Raw genomic sequence first — 19,533 nt, 5'->3', positions numbered from 1 at the left:
CTTAAAAAAAAAAAAAAAAAAACAAAACAAAAATTGAGATTTAAATTGAGAAGCATTATTAGTCTTTTAACCCGTTAAAAGATTTCAAATTGAAGGAGGTCGATCTAAATTGAGAAGCATTATTAGTCTTTTAACCCGTTAAAAGATTTCAAATTGAAGGAGGTCAAATTTGTAGCAAAAATACGAACTGGAAATATAAGATGAATCTACACAAGTCATTCGAGGAGAGAGTGCCACAAAGCTCTAGGAACTATAGAACATTATTTCATTATAGGGATTACAAAAGTTATTCGAGAAAGTGCCACAAAGCTCTAGGAACTATAGAATATTATTTTATTATAGGGATTGCAAAAGTTAGTTTTATTTTAGTAATATTAATTTACACTAAAATATAATATTGACATAATTGCAGATTCTCAAAAGTCCTATATAATGTAAATTTGAAACTTTTCAAAATCCCTCCATTAAACTTTCCAATAACAATCTAAACTTTCCAATAACGATCCAAGACCTTGAGCCTATACCGCTTTGTAATGCATTAAAGATCACTGTGGAGCCCGTCACAAGAAACATATGCTACGCTTAATGCATTCGGTTCTTCAAACCATATTACGTAAATGTAAACAGCAACACATCTGAATACAAAACAATCAATAGTTGTATAATCCATTACTACGCTAAATTCCATCAAAGCGGAGGTAAGTGCACTGTTGAACATAAAGTACTTTCACAATCAAAGGAGACAAAGCAGTCCATACACAGAGACATACAGAATTCATTAACATTTAACAGTGCCAGATATACAGAATCCACCAACATCTAACAGTGCCAGATATACAGAACTTTGCACAATGCAGATTTAACATTATAATCTCTCTAAATGTCCCCAATAACTACCAGATGATACAAATCCATGCCAACTCTACAACATAAAATCTTATTTTAACAATTAGAACACCGGACACTAGGAAACTCACAAACAACCATAATCAGCATATGGACAGTTATCACAAGGTAGTAAAAATCATAGTTGCCACAAGGTAGTAAAAATGAAAAATATGGTCTTCCAATATTATATCTGACCAACAAAATTAAAAGCTTGCCAGTGCTGCATCTGATAAACATAGTCGAAAACTCATGTACTGTAGCTATATATCAGACAAACAAATTCAAAATATTGTCATGATTCATCTACTGAACAAAAGCAAAAGCATATGGAGTTGTATACAAAGCTTATGAATTCAATTCTTGAACCTCCAGGAGAGCAGAGCAGACCATGAAAGAACAAGAAATGTAAATGAAATCCACACAAACAACTACTAGGCGTTGAAACAACTAGCTGTTGTTGATGGTGAGCTAATAACTAACGATATCTAGCTCTCCTGAGCTGATTCTTCATCATCATAGTATTCATCATCCTCTGCACTGGCATCCTGGTACTGCATGTACTCAGAAACCAAATCATTCATGTTACTCTCTGCTTCAGTGAACTCCATCTCATCCATGCCCTCACCAGTGTACCAATGCAAGAAAGCCTTCCTCCTAAACATAGCAGTGAACTGCTCACTTACTCTCCTGAACATCTCCTGAATGGATGTCGAGTTACCAATGAATGTTGAAGACATGGACAGGCCTTTTGGTGGAATATCACATGCACTGGACTTCACATTATTAGGGATCCATTCCACAAAGTAGGAGGAATTCTTGTTCTGAACATTCATCATTTGCTCATCCACCTCTTTGGTACTCATCTTGCCCCTGAACATAGCAGATGCAGTCAGATATCTGCCATGGCGTGGATCTGCAGCGCACATCATGTTCTTGGAATCCCACATCTGTTGTGTGAGCTCCGGAACGGTAAGGGCTCTGTATTGCTGTGAACCACGAGAGGTCAAAGGGGCAAATCCCACCATAAAAAAGTGAAGACGGGGGAAAGGGATCAGATTCACTGCCAGCTTCCTCAGATCTGAGTTCAACTGGCCAGGAAACCTCAGGCAGCAGGTGACTCCACTCATTGTTGCAGAGATCAAATGGTTCAAATCACCAACTGAAAAATCCAATAACCAAACACATAAGTCAACATTGCACCTACACTAGAAAAATCAAAACTAGCAAGGAAATTATTTTATTGTAACCAAATTAGTTGCAATGTCGTTATTCTGTGAAGTGAAAGTGAAAGTGAAAAAAAAAAACAAAAAAAACTCAACAGATCCCAACTCCGTTTAGTATTTGTCTGAAACTTATGACTATATACCATGCACTGGATACAACAGGATAAGTACATACAGAAGTGTATTTGAAATATAGCTTCAATGTTACAACCTTCATGTTTGTGAGTGACACTGCAATTAACCCAATACAGAGAAATGGATGTACTGAAATTGGGCAACCGCGCAAAACCCTATCTAAATCTGGAATTCAAATGCAAACCCTTATCAATCCGAATAATGCCCGTCTGCATTTCTAACTTAACAACCTTCAGACTCGAATTAAAACCGGCTATGCAAAGTGAAAAGGGTACCATGGCCTGTGTAAGTGTGAGGATCCATCAAACTTATATTGTTGTGATTCCAAAAATGCATAACAAGATGCGTATCTTTCAGTCATAAATCGCAATGCTTCTCGGGGAATCTCTATTCTAGCCATATGAAAGACCGACAGACTAAATGAAAAAGGAAAATAGCAGAGACAGGGTCTACACTGGTTTTGTTATCGCTGGCTTCACCAAAAATAAATAAAACCAACGTCCCCCTACAGCAAGGTAGGTACACCAAGCTGGAGTTGCATTAGCTTAATCCAGCCAGTTTCAGAGATGAGACAGGTAATCTAAAACTCTGGTAAAGATGGAGGCTAATAAACACTAGCCATTTACATCTGAGTGCCGATGCAAGAGCAACAGATCAGAACAAAATTTGCATTTAGATGGCCTTATGCTACTGTATTCACTACATACGTCTGGAAAAGAACGATACTCTACAGCCCAGATAAACTGTACTTACATTGATCTGTACTAAGGGTTTTAGATGAGTTTGTGCTAATTTACTTACAGCTAGGTGTCGTGAGCTTGAGAGTCCTGAAGCAGATGTCGTAGAGGGCCTCATTGTCCAGCACCATACACTCATCGGCATTCTCCACCAGCTGATGCACAGAAAGTGTAGCATTGTAAGGCTCCACCACGGTATCAGACACCTTGGGAGATGGGAAAACAGAGAAAGTGAGCATCATTCTATCAGGGTATTCCTCTCGGATCTTGGAGATCAAGAGGGTTCCCATTCCAGATCCAGTGCCTCCTCCCAAAGAGTGACACACTTGAAACCCTGCACAACAAAATCCAACAACATTTTAGCGACTGAGAGCCTACATTTCAAAAATCATGAGGTCAAAGGGGGTTAGAGTCCAAACCTTGAAGGCAATCACAGTTCTCGGCCTCCTTCCTGACGACATCAAGAACGGAATCAATGAGCTCGGCCCCCTCAGTGTAATGGCCCTTGGCCCAGTTGTTCCCAGCCCCGGACTGGCCAAAAACGAAGTTATCAGGCCTAAAGACCTGGCCATAAGGCCCGGTCCTCACACTGTCCATGGTCCCAGGCTCCAGATCCATAAGCACAGCACGGGGAACAAATCGCCCACAGCTCGCCTCATTGTAGTAAACATTAACCCTTTCGAGCTGTAGATCTGAAGTGCCCTGGTATCTCCCAGTGGGATCGATTCCGTGCTCATCACAGACAACTTCCCAGAACTTGGCACCGATCTGGTTGCCGCATTGGCCGCCCTGAATGTGCAGGATTTCACGCATCTTGGCGATCTAAAACCTTGCGACACAGGAAATCGAAAGAAAGAAAAAAAAAAAACCCTAAAATACGAACTGAACCTGACAGAGAAGCCTCACAGATTCAGAATAAGGGTAATGTAGAAATCCTGGAGGCTTTCTCCGCCTTATACTAATCTGTGAATCAAGGACGGCCTTTATATAAATCTTGGCCGTTGGTCCCATGATGATCGACGGCTACGGTGTAAATAATTTTGAAATACATCGACGGCCGATGACGTCTCCCGCTTCTAGTCGGAGGGCCCAGATCGCACCGCTGGATGGGGGCGCCCTCGTGATCTGACGGGTCGTGGGCCCCGGATTCCAGCTCATCTGACGGCTACCCTGGATCCGACGGTCGCTATCGAGACTCAACGACCGTCCAGCGCAATCGCGAAAATATCTCGCTAACGGACAAAACCAGCAACCCGTTCCTCGCGGCTAGCGGTGGGCCGGCAGCTTAGTGGTAATAATAGCGTTTCTGCTAAACTAGGTGAGAAGATTAAGTCAAATTAGTCCGTTGGGGGTTGTGGCTCACTAGATTGGTGGGACAATTCAAATTATTTAGTGGGGTTATGGTCAATGGCAATTAAAAAGTCGTTATTTAGTTGGATGCTTTGGGTAAGGATTCCTATCTGTAAGGTGGGTGTTCAAATTATAGCATTTAATATGGTAATATATCATTATCTTTAAAATTGTATATTAGGAAATAAAATTTAAATAATGTAATTTTAGTGATTCGAGTATTATATATATATATATTTATTTTTTAACTCTTAAAAAGGAATATAGGTTCTTGATCATTAAATACAAATCAAAAGTCTTTTGTTGTTAATTATTCGATTTAAATGATGTAACTTATGTCTAAATTTTTATTGCAATAATTTTAGCTTAGCTAATAAGATGGGAGGATTGTTTCTCAAAGGTTTATAATCAAAAAGTAATAAAATATTTCCAACAACTACTAAATTGAATTAGCATTTCTCTACATATATCATAATGCAATGGGAACAACGACATAGTATTTTAAATAACAATAGAAGATTATTAAATACCACAAATTACTTATTTGCTTCTTTATTGAACTTTACTTTGTCATGTAAACTTGGCATTCACAATCCAAAGCTACCAATGAAGGTTTTAATTAGGTGTACATGTGTAAATGAATTATTAAAAAACATAATATATACAATGGTAAGAATATAAAAAAGTATATACACAGAGATGCTTGGAACTTAAAACCGGAAAACGAGATTGATTTTCATTATATTCCTTTCAGTGTTATAATATATTATATACATGCCAAAATATTCATAAACCCCCAATTTTTTAACTCTCGATTAGAACATAATTGTAGTTCCCTTTATTGGGTTTACAAAAATATCATGGGCAAAACCATCATCCATGAAACCATGAACAAAACTATGGGTGGGTCTACCCAACCATAATTGGGTCCACCTGCTACCCCCCGCAGCCCCTTGTTACACTCAACACAACATAATAGTGTGTACCACTAGTCATGGAAAGAATATAACACATACCCAACGATCAAGTTGTTCGGAAATATACACTATTAGGTGTTTTTCCTTCCAACCAATATAATGTTAATGATGTTGACTGTGACATTCGTGCATTAGGCCTTAAGTTCAAGAATAACAATGGTTTCTTCACAATTAAATAGATAACCCTTCCCAAAAACATAAAAACATCACCACCACCAACAAGATCATCAAGTGAACCACACCAACCATTCTCAATTCAATCACCATCTAGGAAAACTACGTAATTCGCATGTTAAATGTGCTCCTAAAAAGTTCCAACCCCAAAACAAAATTACTAGCCGCTCTCAATAGTTTTGATGGGAAATTACGGTTTAGATTGCGTTAAATAAGTCAAGTGCTATGATGACCTAATCCCAAGGTCACATAAGTAGCTTCAAGCTAATAACCTTAAAACTTAATACACCAATGAATTCACTTAAAGTGATTAGACATTCACATTTGATTCGTTAGAGCTATTTTATAATCAATTTGTAGGATCAATTAATGTCAATTATGAGCTTCGTTCCCTTGGGATTGCAACGCTCCCTAAACACAACAATTAGTTATATAAGTTATGCACAACATATTATTAAAGTATCTCGGATGGGGTGTTTTTAATGCAAAAGGGTGATGGCTGCCATGGCCCCACCTTCCCAAGTAGTTAGGGGATGTGGCAACGTGCCCCCACAATAAGTTTTTATGAAAACCATGCTCTCGAGATCTTACCTGAGGCAAGTTGGTCGCAGGCCCATCGATCCCAAGTCCACGTATTATCGCAGCATTGAAGTGTCGTCGTCTCACCAAGACTGTCACATCTTTGCTCCTGTGGTCACTGGTTTCAATTCAGTTCGACCGATGGACCTCCCTCGACTGATGTTACTCTCCTTGGGAATGGCTAGGATTTTTCCCCTTGCCTGCAATTCTCCCTTTGGCTCTGGTTAGCATGAACTGCGGGCCCTAATTGGCCCACTTTTGTAAGCTACAGCTAGGTCCCATTTCTCTAATTCAAGTTTTGGTTGTTTCAGGAATAGTTAGCCTACCCTCCACATTTGGAGTTCCAGTGGCATTTTCCAATTGGCCTCATATATTATTGGCACGATTTTTTTTGTTTCTCTTTCTCAATAAGTTCGGTGTGCATGTTGTTGCACATGTAGTGGCTTGTGATATAGGTTTCTTCAGCATGTAGGAGAATAGCACCTGTGGATACTGGACCTCTTCAACGAAAGTCGCCCTAACTGTCTCTGGTTCGCACTCCTCTTTGCTCGATCTTTGTTTATGGTTTTGAATTTCTAATTGATGCTTCTTAGGCTTGCATCTTTGTCAGTCACTCTCCTTGTTCTTCCCAGTTCGTTCTCGAAGCTCTCTGTTCCTCCCCTAGTCTTTCATTCGTAAGATATTATTTCCCTTTGATAGCTTTCTTGGCAAGCTTAGTGTTTTCCTCCACGTTCTCCCTCACACTCACGTTGCTTTCCCATGGCAGGTCAACTATCTTCCCATCCTCTAATTTCCATTTTCATCTGACCTCTTACTATTGGACCCCTTCTCCTCCTTATGTGGCACTAATCCCTAAGCCTTCCACTTTTCCACTCACCTTCCTAACAGATCACTTTCGTGTTCTTGTTTGTCCTTGTGTTATGCCCCATTAGAGAGCATGCATTCGTCAAGGGGAAACTTACTATCAAGAGAGAACCTCTCAGGGACGCAAACGTGCAGACCATCAACTATAGGATTTCATTGTCAAGTTTCGAGATCTCATCCCAAGGACCATCCAAGAGAAGCTAGCTCATATGGAACGTGAAGGGCCTTCCCAATGATGATATTATTCATAGGTTCTTGTTGAAGTGGTTGATTAGGTGCTGAATGTTGGACACATGTGAGGTTGCTTTAATTAGTACATGTGTGATCAACCTATATTGGCATTTGAAATTTTTCCTTAGTCTAATTCTAATGGACTGTTTTGAGCACCAAGCAGACATCCTACACTCTCTAAAGCATCCACATCGTCACATGAGGGATATGGATCAATGTTTGGGCCACACTAAGCAACATCTTGGCATTCCTCCCCAATAAGAACCACCCCTCGTAACCCCATTCAAGTTTTCGTTATAGACTCTGATCCCTCAACTTAGTCTTGCTATGCTCCATTTTATTTTACTTTTTGACTACACAGTTCATCCTAAGGACCAATTTGGCTCAGTTTTTAGTCTATGTATCCTCTATTTAGCCTTTTAACCTATTATGGTTTCTTATGCCTCTTTGTGAAGAGGGAACTTTTGGCTATGGTCTGGTCTTCCTAATTGATCTGATATTCACCCTATGAGTGACATCAGTTAAAGATTTATTAAACTAAGGTATTATAGACTCATGTGCTGGTGTGTGTTCTGTGTTATTGAAACAACGGATCGATCAGATTGCCAATACACAGACAATAAAATGGAAAGACAGCAGAGAAATACAGTAAGCAACACAAAGACACAAGCAATTTTAATAAGGAGTTCACCCTATTCTCCAGGGCTACGTCTCCGGTCCAGCTTTCAGTGGTGGCCTTGTTTTATTGTGTCTTTAAGCAGAGAAATTACAATACAGGGACTCAATGTGAGTTCTCCTAAAGCAGGTTTGCTTGGCAGGGTGGTTCTTGGATTCCCCAAGCCACTGGAGTACACAGACTCTTCTTCTCTCTACTAGCTCTGTGACCTTCTGGTCTACAGTGGAAAGAGCCAAATGTGATGCTCAGTGCGGATAGATTCCTCTACTGGAAGGCTTAAATCTTCAAACTCTCTGGTGCTCGATGCTGCCTTTGGTCAGCTCGGCCCTCTGTCTCCTTCTGCTCTGCTTTAATGTTCTCTATGTTCAATCCTCCTCTCAGGGTTCACTGTTCCACTTCTTCGTCTCTCGACTTCTGTCTAACTTGACTCTCAACTGACTGTCTTCTTCCTCTATTCATGGCTTTAGCCATTCGAACCCTATGCCTGTTCAGTTCCTCTTCTGCCTGTCGATTCACCTTCTGCAGCTGCGCTTGGAGTTCCTTATTCGGTGTCATCATGAACGCTCAGGGAGTGGCCACTTGTCCTCCTCTAAATGGCGCCAGCATGCTTCGTTGGTTCATTTCTTCAGTTACGTCATGGATGAAGTCTTTCTCCACCGTGGCGGTCAAATGGATTCCAAATCCCTTTAAAACATGGCTTAATTCCCTGTCGATTCCGCTTCCTCCATCGAGCGCGATCTCAGCCATCCGATCTGGGCCCTCTAGATCCAACGCCATACGCACGTTTCGCGCGGTTGACTTGCTCGACCGATAGCGCGCGATCAACGGTGGTTTTCTCTCACCTCCGCCTGCCATGCGTTGATCGTTGTATGGAATCGCTCTGCTTTCGTCCAAAACCTCTTACCATTTAAGGGCGCTCCGATCAAAATCGTCGGTTTACAAAGCGCAGGTCCAGCCGTTGTATTTTGGCGCTTTTTCCATTTTCCGCCCGTGGTCCTTCGGTTCCCCCACACTACCGAGTGCTCGGGCTTTTCCTTCGCGGCCCTGTTCACCTAGCGATGTGCAATTAGCGCTAAGCTCGCTAATCGCGCATCAAAAATCACCTCCTTTTCCCATTCTGGGGCTCCCAAGGGCTACTTTGGCTTCCTGTGCGGTCTCCATGGACCTCAGTCAGCGTGCTTTGACCGAGGTCCTCGTCGTTCCACGTTGGCTGCCATTGCCACTGGTTTAGGGTGTCTTTGATCGTTGTTTTGGATTTCTTTAGAGATTTGTTCGACCTGATACAGTCATGGTACTTTGACAGTCTTCTATGGATCCAATTCAAATCACGGCCTTCCCACTGAAAAAGCTTTTGGACCACCAAAAGTTGGTTTTCAAGCATCGACTAAGTGAGGATACTGTTTTCTCACTTGTCCAATCTCAATCCACTTTATGTTGCTCGGCTTTGAACCTTTGAGCCCAATCATGAGGTACTCAACATCTCCCCTGCGCGTTGTCCTCACCTTCCTGTCCAGCACTGTGTCTTCCTGCAACTCATTGAGGTATTCAGGTAGCAGGTCATCAATAGAAGGCAATTGACTTTGCTCTTCAGGGTCCTCAATCATTGAAGGTTCAAACAATCTCAAGCAATCTGCATTTACGACTGAGTAGATGTGCATGTAAGCTGGTAAATCAAGGCGAAAAGCATTTTCACCAATCTTCTCAAGTATCCTAAAAGGTCCATACCTGATGGGCTTTAGCTTTTTACCTTCACCTTGCATCCTGTCCTTGCTGATATACAGCTAGATTTGGTCTCCAACTTGAAAACTATGCTCCATCCGATGCTTATCATGCCTAGCCTTGTACTTGGCCTGGCTCTTTTCCAGTTGTTCCTGTACTGCCTGATGGATCTCCTAGATCTGTTCAATGAACCTAGTTGCCTTGTCCACATCATTGTGTCCATCAACCATGATATCTTTACCAAAGACAAAATCCAAAGGAGACCTTGGTGTGAAACCAAAACAGGTCTCAAAAGGAGATCTCTGTATAGAAGAGTGTTTGACTCTGTTGTAAGCATGCTGCACATAACACAAGTGTTCATCCCAAAGCTTAGGATGCTTGCTGCAATAACCTCTCAGTAACTAGATCACTGCCCTGTTTAATACTTTTGTCTGGCCATCTGTTTGTGGATGAAAAGCTATGCTTTTCTTCAGTTTGGTGTCCATCAGTTCCCACAGACTAGACCAAAACTTCCCCACAAATCAGGTGTCTTGATAAGATACAATGGAAGTGGGTAATCCAAAATGAACCCATACATGCTCAAAGAACAATTTTGTAGTCTATTCAGTTGTGATCTATTTACTACAAGGCATCAAAATACACATTTTTTTGAACCTATCCACAACAACATATATATAATCATGACCTTTCCTAGATTTAGGCAGTCCTCCAACAAAATCCATGGAAACACTTTCCCAAGGGTGAGAAGGAACTGGCAATGGAGTGTACAAGCCTAATTTACTATTGTTGGGCTTGCTTTTAGCACAAATGGAACACCCTCTTACATATCTAGAAACTGTCTCATTCATTTTCGTCCAATAGCAGAATCTTTGCAGCTGTGCAACTGTTTTACTTACCCCAAAGTGACCTGATATTAGAGAAGTGTGTGCTTCCCTAATTATCTTTATCCTCTTAGTTTTTGGAACGCAAATTCCCACAATGATATAAGAGTTGATCCTTTATATGATAGTCCAATTCTTCTACTCTTTTGCCTTGACTCAAAGTTGCATATACATCCTTAAAGTCCATATCCTGAGCATATTGTTCTATCTAGCTTTCATGTAGCACAGAATTATGCTTAAGTATGGTAGATGCACTTATAATGGGTCTAGATAACATGTCTGCAGCCTTGTTATGTATGCCCTTTTTATATCTGATGACTAAGTGAAACTGTTATAGAAACCTCATCCATCTGTAATGTCTTGATTGTTGCAACTTAGTTTGGGAGTGTAGATATTGAAGTGGCTGATGATCAGTATGTATTACTGTCTCTTTACCCATTAAATAATGTTTCCACTTTTTCACACTCTGAATTAACGCATATAATTCTTTATCATATGTAGGATAGTTAACTACTACAGGATTAAAAGTCTTAGAATGATAACATATGGGTTTGCCGTGCTATGTCAATACTGCTCCCATGGCATAGTCACTGGCATCAGTTTGGATCTCAAATGGTCTTTGTAGATCTGGCAATGCTAGTACAGGTGTTGTACTAATTTTCTCTTTCAAGGTGTCGAAGGCTTTCTGATGTTTGCCTCCCCACTAAAACACCTTATTCAATCCTGTTAAAGCATGTAAGGGAGCTGCAATCGAGGAGAAGTTAGAAATGAACTTCCTCCAATACCGTGTTGCTCCTAGGAAGCTTCTCAATTTTGTAGCAGACCTGGGTTTAGGCCAGTTCAAAATGACTGCCACTTTAGAGGGATCTATTTCCAATTCACCTCCCCCTACTATATTACCCAAGTAGTTTAGAGATGTTTTGCCAAATTCACATTTTGAGAGCTTAACATAAAGTTTTTCTCTTTTCAAAACATCTAATGTCTGCTTAACATGCTTTAAATGTTCTTCCCACGTTTTACTAAAAATTAGAATGTCATCCAGATACACAATAACAAAATCATCAAGAAAAGGTCTGAGTACATCATTCATTAATCTCATGAAAGTAGCAGGAGCATTAGTTAAGCCAAAAGGCATAAACAACCATTCGTACAATCCCTTCTTTGTTTTGAAAGCAGTCTTCTATGCATCTTGCTCTACAACTCTAACCTGATGGTATCCACTGTGCAAATCCAGCTCAATGAAATAAACAGCTTCTTTCAATTGATCTAAAAGATCATCTATGCGAGGAAGGAGATAACGATTCTTGATTGTTATCTTATTCAGTGCTTGGTAATCAATGCACATTCTCCAAGAGCCATCTTTCTTTCTCACCAAAACGATTGGTGACCCATATGGTGATGTGTTAGGCCTGATGAAGCCCTTCTCGAGCAACTCTTGCACCTGCTTCTTGATTTCAGCATTCTCTAAAGCATACAACCTGTACATCCCAATATTAGGCAAAGGAACATCTTGTTGCAAAATAATATCATGCACTATTCCCTTTTTGGGTGGCAGACCTTTAGGTTCCTGGAATAAGACATCATACTCTGAAACAACCTTTTATATATCAGCTTGTTGTTCAGCATTACAGCCCTCAAATACATTGGTTTTATCAGGTTTCTTTTCCTTTACAACCATCAGTAAGAATTGTTTACATGAATTTATCATTCTTTTCATCTGTCCTGAGTTTATGAGAGTATAATTATTCTTGAGCTTATGAGCTCTTACAAAGTATTTGATTCCATCTTTAACAAGTAGATACTTGTTCTCAGCTCTATAGAAAATAGCCTTTCTATCATACAAGTAAGGACTTCCTAAAAAAATTCCACATATATCTAAAGGAATTATGTCTAACTCAACCTCATCTACAAATGCTGACCCAAAAGAAAACTTGAGTTTGCACTGTCTAGTCACTTGTAGTTGTGCTTTATCATTCAACCATCCTAATGGGTATGGTTTCTTGTGAGGTGTAGTTGCTAATCCCAATTTCTTTACAATTGCGTCAGAAATCAAATTTACTTGTGAGCCACTATCAAATAAAGTATCAATCTTTTGATTTTTGGAAATAACTCGAATATGGAAAAGCTCATGTCTTTTTCTCTCGTTTTCTTCATCAATAACAGATTGAGCAGAATTACTAGTAGATGCTTCAGAATTCTTACCTTTTATACCTGTGGCTGCTATAGTTGCCCCAAATCTATCTGAATAGCTGCAGTTGTCTTCTTCTTCTTGCCCTCGGACTTCTTAGGTCTCAACTCTGAATGCAGAATCCAACAATGCTAATCATCATGCCCCTCCTTTTTATAGTGAGTGCATGAAGCTTTGGCTTTCCGTGCAGTGTTAGCCTTCCTTGCTTTCCACTTCTGCTTTCTTTTCTCCTTGTTCTTGCTTACAGTGGGTTGGGATGGTCCCCCAACTTCTGGATTGCCATTCTTTCCTCTAGCCTCTAGATGAGTAGTTTATACAGATACCTCATCTATACTAGTGGGATTAAACATGAGGATGGTATGCCTCATGTAGCTGTGTAGACCACCAATGTACTTCAAGAGAGTCTCTGGTGAGTCTAGTGAGATACCCAACATTAATGCTCTCTTTCTAAATTCTTGAGTATACCCTTGCACACTTTTCCCTTTCAACTGTTGAAGAGTTTGCCAACTCATCATGGCTTGTTGCATATAGGCCAATAGATAGAACTACTTTTTGATTGCAGCAACAAATTCACTCCAGACAGAGATGGTCTTGCCATGTCTTTTCATATCAGCTTGGGTTCTACCTTCCCACCAAACCAAGGTAGTGCCTCCTAGGCGTAGGCTTGCCAGCTGAATCTTACTCTTGTCTGAGTTTATGTTATGTACCCTGCAATACACATCAATTTGTCTAATCCAGTTGTCCAACTTTTCAGCATTTAGCTCTCCATCATATATAGGCAAATCAAACTTAACATCTAGCTTAATCAAAGATGCTTTCTTATTATGCACAGGGCTATTAGGAGGTGTGAGAAAGCTTTCCTCTTTCCCCTTTCCTTTGGAGTTGTCATGGAAGTGAGACTCGTCTTCTTCTTTCTCTTGCTTAGAGCCTGATGCATCTTCCACCTTTTGCTTTCTAAAGTCTCTGTACATTTCTTCAACCATAGACTTTATAGCTAGGAAACTCTCTATGAATTGAGGGTCTGGCCCTACAGAACCTTCCTCTGACATTGTCTTTCGAGGATAGACTCTCCCAATTTCAGGATTAGTTTCCACCAACTCTCCTTCTCCTGATTTAGCCCACTGGGCTTTAGATTGACGGTGAATGGGTGCGCTGTTAAGGCACTCCTTATGATAGGTCACCGGTTCAAATCCCCCATGGGTACTTAGGTTAGTCTAAAAAAAAAAAAAAACTCTCCTTCTCTTGATTTGAGCTTTGATCTTGTGAGCATTCACAACTAAACCAACACAAGCTTGTCTAACCTTACAACCTAGAGCTCTTATACCACTTGATCTGATATTCACCCTATGAGTGACATCAGTTAAAGGTTTATTAAACTAAGGTATTACAGACTCATGTATTGGTGTGTGTTCTGTGTTATTGGAACAAAGGATCGATTAGATTGCCAATACACAGACAATAAAATGGAAAGACAACAGAGAAATACAGTAAGCAACACAAAGACACGAGCAATTTTAATAAGGAGTTCACCCTGTTCTCCAGGGCTACGTCATCGGTTCAGCTTTCAATGGTGGCCTTGTTTTATTGTGTCTTTAAGCATATAAATTACAATACAGGGACTCAATGTGAGTTCTCCTAAAGCAGGTTTGCTTAGCAGGGTGGTTCTTTGATTCCCCAAGCCACCGGAGTACATAGACTCTTCTTCTCTCTACCAGCTCTGTGACCTTCTGGTCTACAGTGGAGAGAGCCAAATGTGATGCTCAGTCTGGACAGATTCCTCTATGGGAAGGCTTGAATCTTCAAGCTGTCTAGTGCTCGATGCTGCCTTTGGTCAGCTCAACCCTCTTTCTCCTTCTTCCCTGCTTTACTGTTCTCTGTGTTCAGTCCTCCTCTCAGGGTTCATTTTTCCACTTCTTCGTCTCTCAACTTCTGTCTAACTTGACTCTCAACTAACTGTCTTCTTCCTCTGTTCATGGCTTTAGCCATTCGAACCCTATGCCTGTTCGGTTCCTCTTCCGCTTGTCGCTTCACCTTCTGCAGCTACGCTTGGAGTTCCCTGTTTGGTGTCATCATGAACGCTCAGGGAGTGGCCACTTGTCCTCCTTTAAACAACGCCAGCATGCTTCGTCATTTCATTTCTTCAGTTACGTCATGGATGAAGTCTTTCTCCACCGTGGCGGTCAAATGGATTCCAAATCCCTTTAAAACGCGGCTTAATTCCTTGTCGATTCCACTTCCTCCATCGGGCACGAGTTCAGTCATCTGATCTGGGCCCTCCAGATCCCACGCCATACACACGTTTCACGCGGTTGACTTGCTCGACCGATAGCGCGCGATCAACGATGGTTTTCTCTCACCTCCGCCTACCATGCGTCGATCGTTGTATGGAATCGCTCCACTTTCGTCCAAAACCTCTTACCGTTTAAGGGCGCCCTGATCAAAACCGTCGGTTTCCGGAGCGCGCGTCCTGCCGTTGTATTTTGGCGCTTTTTCCCTTTTCCGCCCGTGGTCCTCTGGTTCCGGGGCTCCCAGGGGCTACTTTGGCCTCCTGCGCGGTCTCCATGGGCCTCGGTCAGTGCACTTTGACCGAGGTTCTCGTCGTTCCACGTTGGCTGCCATTGCCACTGGTTCAGGGTGTTTGATCTCTATTTTGGATTTCTTTAGAGATTTGTTCGACCTGATACAATCATGGTACTTTGACAGTCTTCTATGGATCCAATTCGGATCACTAATGAAAGTCAAAGTTAATATCTAACATATCCATGTATATTTCAATTTAAAAGGAAATACAATATTTACCCCACACAAAAACATCTTATTAAAGTGAGTGCGCTCTAGAGAACATATATTATCCTATAATAAATGCTAGTATTCACATAACTTGAATGTTTAACAAAACTCTTAGTTGTTCCTAGCATCTTACGCTCATTAATGTAGACTTCAAAGCAAGGCAATATACACATCTTACATGTTGAGCATATCATTTTATAAAAATTCAAACAAATATAATGACATTGAAGAGTAGTCTTTTGGAAAAATTGTGTCGAGGGTTTTTGAAACATCTAACATTTTCAAGTGAATACTCCACTCTTCACATCGACAAAAGCTTGAAAATAAGCAAGTTTGGAGATAGGATTATAAAGGGAAGTCCAAAAGACAAATGTTGAATAGGAATCCAATGATTAAGGATAATTATCTAAGCTAGGAAAAAAAATAGTGGGATAGATTGTGAAATGAATAAAAATTGGATTAGGTATTGGCAAAAAATAATAATAATAATAATAATAATAATAATAATAATAATAATAGTAATAATACATAGTAGAAAGATTAATGAACGTATCTAATATATATTAACAAATTAAACCGAAAAGGGGTTAAAATGGAGAGAGAAAAAGGAGATTGTGATATAAAAATCAATAACTTTATAAAAACTAATAAATAATAAAATGGGCAAAATAAATTAGAAAGAAAGATGTAGAGGTTACAAAGAAAGCCCAGATGGAATTGATATTGAAATTCAAAACATAAGAAAAGAAGGGGAAAAATTGCAATGAAAAAAGTGGAGAGAAAGAAGGGGAAAGAAAGAGGAACTATTGCAAAAAATTTAAAGGACATTAGACATAAATAAGAGAAAACAGGAGGGTGGGATGGTCAAAAAGAAAAGTTTAATAGTTAAGTGATAAATGAGGGGCTTCCAGGATTGGCTTAGCTTATGGTCATCTTAATGATTGAAGTTGCTTTGGTGTTTCTCAATTTTCAGGGCTTCACAAATAATGCATGAAGAGTAGTGGGGGCAAAGAAAAAGAATTAGCCTCGACACCCCACTACTCTTTTGTTTTGACTAATAGAGTAGTGGGGGAGAGGGGCGAGGCTAAAATTTTTGCTTTTTCTTGGCCCCCCACTATTCTTCATGCATTATTTGCAAAGCCCTAGAAATTGAGAAACACTGAAACAACTTCAATCACAAAGATGACTATAAACTAAGCTAATCTTGGGAGCCCCTCATTCATCAACTTAATCATTAAACCCATCTATTTGATCATCAACCCCCCTTCCTCCCCCCCTCTTTCTCTTCTTTTTGTTCGGTATCATTTTTTTTGTGATAGTTCCTCTTCTTTTCCCCTTTTTGCACACTCCCCCCACATTTTGTTGCATTTGTATCCTTTCTTATCTTATGGCTTAAATCTCATTACCAATTCCATGGGATTTCTCTTTAAGTTTTATAACCTCTTTATCTTTATTTCTAACCTTTTCCCCTGTTTTATTATTTATTAATTGTATATCATAATTCCTTTTTTTCATCTCCATATTAATCATTTTTCGACATCCAATTTGTTAATATGTATTACATTAACTATGTCCATTAATCTTTTTATTATTACATATTATTAAATTTTTTAATTTATATCTCCAATGGCTAATCCAATTTTAATTTGTTTCATAGTTTATCACACTTTGAATTTCTTCATAGCTTAGATAATTATCTTTAATCTTTGAATTCCTAACCATATCTTTTGGACCTCCAAACTATCCTATATCCAAACTTGCTTATCTGCAAGCTGTTGTCCTTGATGACGAGTGGAGTGTCCAATCAAAACGCACACGTTTCAAAAAGTTGAACACAATGCTTTCCAAAAGACTATTCTTCAATATGAAAAATGTCTAAATTTGCATATACTATAAAAATATAATAATTTCAAAAAACATATAAATTTAAGGTGGAGCCTAGATGTTCTACCTTTTAGTTTTTTCACCAAAATATAATGATATAATTTTTGGTAAAATTTAATTTTTCCATTACTTAAATTGTATTTTTAAATCCATAAATAACTTTAACACCTCGAAAAACTCTTAGAAAATTATATAAATTCAATAATTAAAATTTGTAATTTCAACAAAATTCTAATTAAATTTCACACACACACACACACACACACACACATACATATATAAGCAAAATATTACAAACATCCTCATCCCATGATTTTATCATCGTGCTCACACAATCTCCCTTCTTAAACTTTGTCAATTGAGGTTATCTCGGGTGGTTGGGAAAAATGGTTGATATCTCCCCACCAAGATTCAATTCCCTGTGAGTGACACGATGACGAATGACACGATGACGAAAAATATTGATGTAATCCCTCATGCCTATGAATATTGTTGTATTGACCCTCGCTCTCACCCTCGAGTTCATAAAGAGGATGATTTCCCTTGAAAAAAAAATCTCCCTTATTCAATTTTAAAACCATGCATCCTACTTTCAAACAACTTGAATCGAGATAAAGATTAAGGGAAACAACTCTAGATATAATGATAAATGGAGGCCCACTCAAAAGTACCATAACATTCCTCTACTAAACATCCATTCTCATTTGAGTTATGTATTAATTCTTGTAGTGTTTATAGCATGTGTTGAAATGCTAATTTTAATACAATTTTAGGTGTTATGTTAATTATACTTTTATAAATAGTTCAACGATGAGGGTTTCTTGGAGCTCTGCAACCCTAATGGTCATGTGGCCATGAGGTAGGTGGTGCAGAAAATCTCGAAAACAAGTAGACAAGAGGCACTGAAACCAAGTGAGCACAGAAATGACAGAGGAAGTCAGGAGGGGAGAGATCCCCTCCTATAGAGATGCAGCGGCAAGAGAGGGAACAAGCAACAACAAACCGGAGGAAGAGATAAGGACACCAGGACCAGTCCTCGGAGCAAGATGGCAGGTAGGAAGCAAAGGAAAATGCTTACCATGTGCAACAGAAAAACTGAGATTTGTTATTCCTATGAACAAACTCGAGCGCTATAGAAGTTACATGAAGGACCATGCATTAATATGCAAGTTCATCGGTGTCTGGCCGTCAGAGAAAGACCTAACAAGATGGATACAACAGAAATGGCAACCCCGAGGCCACATAGAGTTGAAGCTAGGCGCACATGGCTTCTTTACGGTAATCTTCTCAAACCTGCAAGATAAAGAAAGAGTGTTTGAAAATGGTCCATATTTTCATAATAATGCAGGTTTATTTATGAGGTACTGGGAGGAATGTTATAACCCGGATACAGAAAAATTCCTAGCAGCGCCAGTGTGGGTAAGACTGTTTGGATTACCCATGGATTTTTGGGATCCAAAGATCCTGGAAGGAATAGGAAATACCATAGGTAGCTTTGTCAAAATAGCAGAATCAACAAAGAAAGGAAGATATACCTCTTATGCAAGAATCTGCATCTATATGAACATAGCGAACCCTATCCCAGGGGCAGTGGAGCTAGAATACCATGAGGAGGTGTGGTAGCAAGCACTGGACTACGAACACATGCCTTTCAGATGTAAAAAATGCCACGAATATGGGCACCTCTACAAGGAATTCCCCCTTAATGCAGAAGAGGAAGAACGGAAGAGCAAGCAACAGAGGAAAAGTACAAAAGATAATGATGGGTTCCAAGAGATAAAAAACAAGAAAAAACCTGCAAAGGAAACCTCTAAGGACGGAAGAAAAGAACAACCAGTCAAAACAAATAAGGCAAATCAGTTTGAAATCCTATAGGTAGAAGAAGAAGATTCAGAGATTCGAGTAATGGATTATCAGGAGGAAAAAGAACAGGAAAGCAAACCAAGTCAAGACACAAACAACACTAAACAAAAAACCCAAAGAGAAACATGGGAAAAGGTAGGAAAAGAAAAGGAGGATAAATAGGAAAATGAAGTAATGGAAATAGATATCAGCAAAGGGGAAGACGCAACAACAGAAGAAGAAATTCTGAGGAAACTTCTGGACAAATGGAGACACTTGGACGAAAGGTTTATCCTAGAAGAGGATAAAAAATTATACAAGGAAACCTTCCAAAAATATAAAGAAAAACAAGATCAAGGAAACACAGGAATGAATGAGCAACTAGGCATACAACC

The 19,533-nt window shown here is 39.6% G+C and overlaps 1 protein-coding gene across 1 annotated transcript; it reads right to left on the bottom strand.

Annotated features, from left to right (window-relative positions):
* Nucleotides 1–1,044: 1,044 nt before the first annotated feature.
* LOC149233991 (tubulin beta-6 chain-like) lies at nt 1,045–3,936 on the bottom strand. The gene is made up of 3 exons (XM_089371701.1): nt 3,403–3,936; nt 3,048–3,317; nt 1,045–2,047 (listed from the first exon to the last, which is right to left on the bottom strand). Exons 1-3 carry the CDS (start codon nt 3,794–3,796, stop codon nt 1,374–1,376), a joined length of 1,338 nt encoding a protein of 445 aa, XP_089227827.1. The 5' UTR covers nt 3,797–3,936; the 3' UTR covers nt 1,045–1,373.
* Between the last annotated feature and the right edge of the window lie 15,597 nt (nt 3,937–19,533).

This window comes from Pinus tabuliformis, chromosome 8, assembly GCF_031772625.1.
Source record: "Pinus tabuliformis cultivar Carrire ecotype Pingquan chromosome 8, CPIR1, whole genome shotgun sequence".
In the NCBI taxonomy this organism is placed as follows: Eukaryota; Viridiplantae; Streptophyta; class Pinopsida; order Pinales; family Pinaceae; genus Pinus; species Pinus tabuliformis.
This window is presented reverse-complemented; position numbering and strand designations above follow the sequence as displayed.